Source organism: Propithecus coquereli, unplaced genomic scaffold (assembly GCF_000956105.1).
Source record: "Propithecus coquereli isolate 6110/MARCELLA unplaced genomic scaffold, Pcoq_1.0 Scaffold196, whole genome shotgun sequence".
Taxonomy (NCBI): Eukaryota; Metazoa; Chordata; class Mammalia; order Primates; family Indriidae; genus Propithecus; species Propithecus coquereli.
In genome coordinates, this window is record NW_012144522.1 from 2,631,859 (window position 1) to 2,637,619 (window position 5,761).

Consider the following 5,761-nt stretch of genomic DNA (forward strand, 5'->3'; position numbering starts at 1 on the left):
AGCCCCAGCTCATCACCCTCCTCCCTACCCCTCCCACCCTCCTCCTCCCTCTCCACCCCCAGGCCTGCACAGGGAATGAGCTTGGGCTGTTATCCCCCGTTACCCGAAACCTACCTTCTCAACACTTGTGTTTCTGGTCTCCTGAACTCCCTGTCAGTATAGACACGGATGCACAGTGTAGTCATGAACACAGCCTTGCTTTTTTATTTAAAGACTCTACCTCATTATGATTATTATAAAATATCATAGCATTTAATGGTAAGTGAAAATCTGTTAAACAATACAACATAAAAATTGATTTTACCATTTAATGCCTCTGTGGGGGTTATAGACCAACATTACATCTTAATCTTTTTTTGGATGTGTTTTATCTAAGGCTTTTTCTACATTTTTTTTTTTTTTTGATGCATAAAAGAAAGAAGCCAGACTTAGATTGAATAAACCACACAAATCTAAGAGTATAATTAGCCGAATTTTTACATATGTACACACTCTCGTTTCCATCCGGCTCAACATACAGATTCTTTCCAGCCCCCCACAAGTGGGTTTCTGGTGCTGTTTGCAGTCTACACAATCCTCTGGGGACCACCGTTCCCTCTCTGTCCATACAGATCTATCTGTATCGTCAGCTTTTCTCCATCTACCAGCAGAAGCAGACATCACATATACTTCAGTATCTGGCTTCTTTCAGTATGGGTTTTCTCCTTTATCCGGATAAATAGTTGATTTTTGGTTTTGGTATTGTTTTTGCTGTTACAATAGCACAGTCGCCCTGGGTATCCGCTGGTTCCGCACAGACATGTCCAACCAGCTGCGGATGGGGAATGCGGTATCCATGCGGACATTGGGAATGTGCGGTATCCATGGGGATACTGGGAATGTGATACCTTCCCAGTATCCCCAGAGTAGGGAGGACCAGCTTTCTGCATCCACGGTTCTGCAGGGCCAACTTCGGGACGAGAGCATCCAAGCCCCCGCATGTACTGAGGAACAGTTTTATTCCACGTGGGAATATATCTCTGGTTATTTCTTCACTCTAAAGACGGTGATATTATTTAGCCATAAAAAAAGAGGACAATCCTGCCATTTGTGACAACATAGGTAAACCTGGGGGCCACCAAGTGAAATAAGTTTCCAACTCTGCAGACACATATACCACTCCTCCACCTCGTCTGTTATTACCGTTCTATATTTTACATCTGTAAATGTTACCCAGATCCCATGACGTTATGACTACTTTGATTTAAACAGTGACTATTGTTTAAAAATTATATACATAGTTGTGATTCTTTCATCCTATTCTAGATACTTATCAGAAATAATTTTCTTTTAGCCTGAAGAACTTACTTTGGTATTTTTTTATAGTACAAGTCTACTGGAATTCAACTTTGTTAGTTTTTTTTAACATGAAATATTATTTCAATGTAATTTTTGAAAGACACTTTGTCTGGGTATGGAATTCTGGGTTGTAAAGATATCACTCCCTGGTCTTCTGTGATATCATTTCTTGCGTCATGGCATCTTCTTCATTATTGTCACTCCATTGAAAGTAACTATTTGTATTTTTTATATACCTGGCTGTTTTTAAAATCTTCTTATTGCCTTTTGACAATAAGCCCTTACTATTGAATGGAGTGAAGGACTGAGCGGGGTGAAGAGTGCTGCTGGTGGGTCAGACGGAGCTGCGTTCTGTCCCCGTCTCTCCAGTAAAAGGGTTTTACATTCTGTGGTGGTACAGGAAGGCCTGTGTGGCCTCTTCCTCTGTCCCATCTCCTACCCCTGGAATTCTGAGTGAGACCGTGATCAATCCAGTGATTCTGGACCAAACCTCGAATGAATGTAAGCAATGAATTCAATCGTCTTTTCTAGTGGCTATAAGGGACTCTACATCCAAATGTACTAAATAGAAACCAAGTCGGTTCTACCTCCTTGGGTATCTAAAAATCAACAACTGCTTCTTGAGGACTCTCATCTCTCAGGTTGTTCGCGTAGGGGGAATGAAGAGACGCTTGGAGAGGATCTCGTATGAGATGTCCTCTGGAACATAAGGTCCTTGCTGTGAGAGTAACAGGTACCATTCTGCTCAAGGAGACAACAGAAGGATGGGCACTGGAGGGGGCAAACAAATCAGAGCTCCAAGAGGATGCCCTGCTGTTCGTGCCGCAGAGAGTGGTCGTCCAAGTCCTGCAACGGGGGCGTGACCATCAGTTCAATTTGAAGAGGTCATGTCCTCTCCCCCAGGGACGTGCGACCTCCTATACCTCGATGCTCCCCTTCACCCTGGTTCCCCAGGACCTCAGAAGCAGCCTCACTGTTCAGGTGCCATTTCCTGGAGCTGAGACAACAACAGAGAAAACCGCACTGCTTAGCACAGCCTGTGAGTCAGTGACATGGCAGAATTTCAGTGCCCTGATGAGGCAAGGCCTGTTGGCCGGGGAATGGATCTCTCACCAAACACCAGAGTCCACAGTTTTCAGCCTAGGCCAGGGCAGCAGGTAAAGGCTACAAGGAGCTTGTAAATTCATTTGGACCTGAACATCCTGAAGCTCCACCTTGCCAGAAGCACATCTCCTTTCTCAGCAAGAATGAATGTCAGGAGTGGGCAGCAGATTACCTGGGTCCTGGGAGAGCTTTGAGTAGTTGTAGTGGAGCTTGAGCTTTGATCTTGGCATACGCTGCTCGCTGGCCCTTCCCCCTTCACATCTTTACTCTGTGTCTCCTGACCTTGAGCACTACCCTGCTGGGGTGAGGAAACCCTCTGGGAACCAGCTTCCTCCCACCTATAACCTTGCCCTGATCCACTCCAGGTGACCTAGCCCTGTCACATCCATGGAGCACAGACTTCCTCTCTGACAATCTCAACCTCCACCTCCACGATAACTCCGTGTTCCCTCAAGATTCTAATACTACCCATTTGAGAAGAGCTGGGGATCCAGGATGAGCTCTCCTGCCCCTCCTCCTCTTCCTCCTCCTCCTCCCCAATCCTCCTCGGGATCCAGGGGTCAGTTAGGGATGTCACTATGAACACTTCCCAGTCTCACCCGCACCTCACTCTGAGTGCCCTTGGGCTCATAGTTCTTCACCACCCTGTTCCATGTTCCAGCTCCACTCCCCGTACGGCCCCCACTTACAGTCTGGGCCTCCAACCCCGCCACCCACGGCTCAGAAAATAAATATCTTCTTTGTTCTGAGAGTCTGCATGTGCATCTGTCTCCAGAGCACCAAAGAGAAGCTGCTGACCTCTGGTGTTGCACAGGAATCACCCCTAAACCAGTACCATTTTCTTCCTTTCCTGAAGACAGCCCACCTGCCAAGGGGACCAGACATGGGTCTGACAGTAACATATTCATTGTATATGAATGTCTTCGACTTACTAGATAACAACGGGAGCAACTTATGTTTCTTTGGTGTTCCACTTCTTCACCAGCACTTGACATCTTCAGACGTGTAAAATCTTCCAATGTGAAGAGTATGCAGTAGTGTTTGCTAATGGTTTGAACTTAAATTGACCTAGTTACTCAGGAGGTTGAGAACTTCTTTATTGAATTTATTGGACAACTGGATATTATTTCTATGAGGGATTGCTTTAAATCTTTGGTCCCTTTTATGTCTTTCACCAAGTTTGGGCGGTTTGGGACATTATTTATTCAAGTATTTTTTCTGTCCCATTCTATCTTTCTTCTTCCTTTGGGATTCCAATTACATGTATGTAGGTCCTTTTTGTCTCAGTTTCCTGACTCTTTGCTCTCATTTTTTTTCTCTTTTCTTTTCATTGGATAACTTTTATTGATCTGGTTCCTTCACTCTACTGCTTCCTGCTATTAAGCTCATCCAGTTAATTTTTTAATTTCAGATACTGTAATGTGTTTTTTCTTTTTGGAATTTTCATTTGCTCTTTTTAATTAACATTTTCTTTTTTTTTTTTTTTCAAGACAGAATCTCACTCTTTTGCCCAGGCGAGAGTGCTGTGGTGTCAGCCTAGCTCACAGCAACCTCAAATTCCTGGGCTCAAGAGATCCTCCTGCCTCAGCCTCCCCAGTAGCTGGGACTACAGGCATGCGCCACCATGCCCAGATAATTTTTTCTATGTATTTTTAGTTGTTCAGCTAATTTTTTTCTATTTTTAGTAGAGATGGGTTCTCGCTTTTGCTCAGGCTGGTCTCGAACTCCTGAGCTCAGACAATCCCCCCTCCTTGGCCTCCCAGAATAAACATTTTCTATATCACTACTCAGGTTTCCTATATTGTTATTAATTATGACTATATTTTACTTTACCTCCTTGAGCATAGTTATAGCAGCTGCTTCAAAATTCTTGTCTGTTATTTCCATCACCTTGGTCATCACAGCATTAGCCTCTGTTTATTGTTTTTCACTTTTCCCCTTTTCTGTGTGTTGTGACCTTCACAATAGGTCCCATTTTCCTGTTTTTTTCATATGTTGGGTAGTTTTTCATTGAATCCTAAATGTTGTTAATGTTATGTTGTGGAATCCCTGCAGTAAGTTTTATTGCTCCAAAAAGTTTTGTTTTTTTTTTTTTTTTTTTAAGCAGACAAATAATTTTGTTCAAGCCAAATTGCAAACAATTCTTTGCCTGTAGTGGGCAAGAGCTTAAGTCTCGTTAAACTCTCTCATCTTTACCTGCAGTGCTTGTGGTATGCTCTGCACATGCACAGTTCTCAGGTCAGAGACATGGGAAGAGTTTATACTCGGAAGCTGGAGGTCCTCTTCTCTGGCTCTTCCCTTCCAGAATTCTCTCCTCATGCCCCAGTGTTCCTAGTTGCCCTTAACTTCATTCATGGTTCCTCAGTCCAGAGAGATGGAAGGGTTTCTCTTAGAGTTTTAGCAGCCCTGCTGTGTACTTCGGCTCTGGCCTATCACTGGGACAAAGGTATTTATTTCTTGTTGGTCCCTTCCCCCAAATTTTGACTCCCCTCCAAAATCTACTTTCTTTTTTCACATGTCTGTTTTTTTTCCTCAAAGATTATAACTTATAAGGATTGTCTTTTGTTTTGTCATGCTATAGGAGGTTCACTCTGGTAGGAGCCTACTCCTTCATAATAGAAGCACAACTCCCACTATTTCATTTTGAAGGATAATTTTCCAACGTTTGGAATTTTAGCTTTGTGAGTTTTTTTCTTTTCATATTTTAGAGATGTTATTCCACTGTTTTTTGGGGGGCGTTCAAGTTTCTTGTGACAAGTCAGTTATCAGTTTCTAATTGCTGCTTTTATACTTTTTTTTTAGCAATAAAGTATTTGTTAAATAAAGTATGTACTTATTTTTAGATGTAATGCTATTGCCCACTTAATAGACTATAGTATAGCATAAGCATAACTTTTACAAGTAATGGGAAACCAAAAAATTTGTATGACTTACTTTACTGAAATAACTTTACTTTGCTTTATTTATTTATTTTTTATTTCTATATAGACAGGGTCTTGCTCTGTTACCCAGTAGCTCACTGCAGCCTCAAACTCCTGGGTTCAAGTGATTCTCGCACTTCAGCTCCCTGAGTGGCTGGGATTTGCAGTATCTGCTTTATTGTGATGGGCTGGAACCAAACCCATGATATCCGCGAGGTATGCCTGTTTTACAGTGAGCCAAAAGAGCCTTACGTAACAACTTAAGTCCCTGGTTAAAATAAAATCACTTCCACTCAACCTTTCACAAAATACATTAGAGAGCAAGTTCCTTTTTTTCCTTCTTTGCTATTTAGTTACTTATTTAAACACCACTCATTTGTTTTAGAGAGAATTATATT

General features: G+C 42.4%; 1 protein-coding gene across 1 annotated transcript in view; it reads left to right on the plus strand.

The window, feature by feature from the left end:
* Positions 1 to 5,761, plus strand: part of SIGLEC14 (sialic acid binding Ig-like lectin 14) — a 23,635-nt gene that overhangs the window by 15,496 nt on the left and 2,378 nt on the right. Inside the window, exon 4 of the mRNA XM_012643345.1 lies at positions 2,242 to 2,495. Coding sequence (XP_012498799.1) covers positions 2,242 to 2,495 — 254 coding nt within the window. The remainder of the gene's footprint in view (positions 1 to 2,241; positions 2,496 to 5,761) is intronic.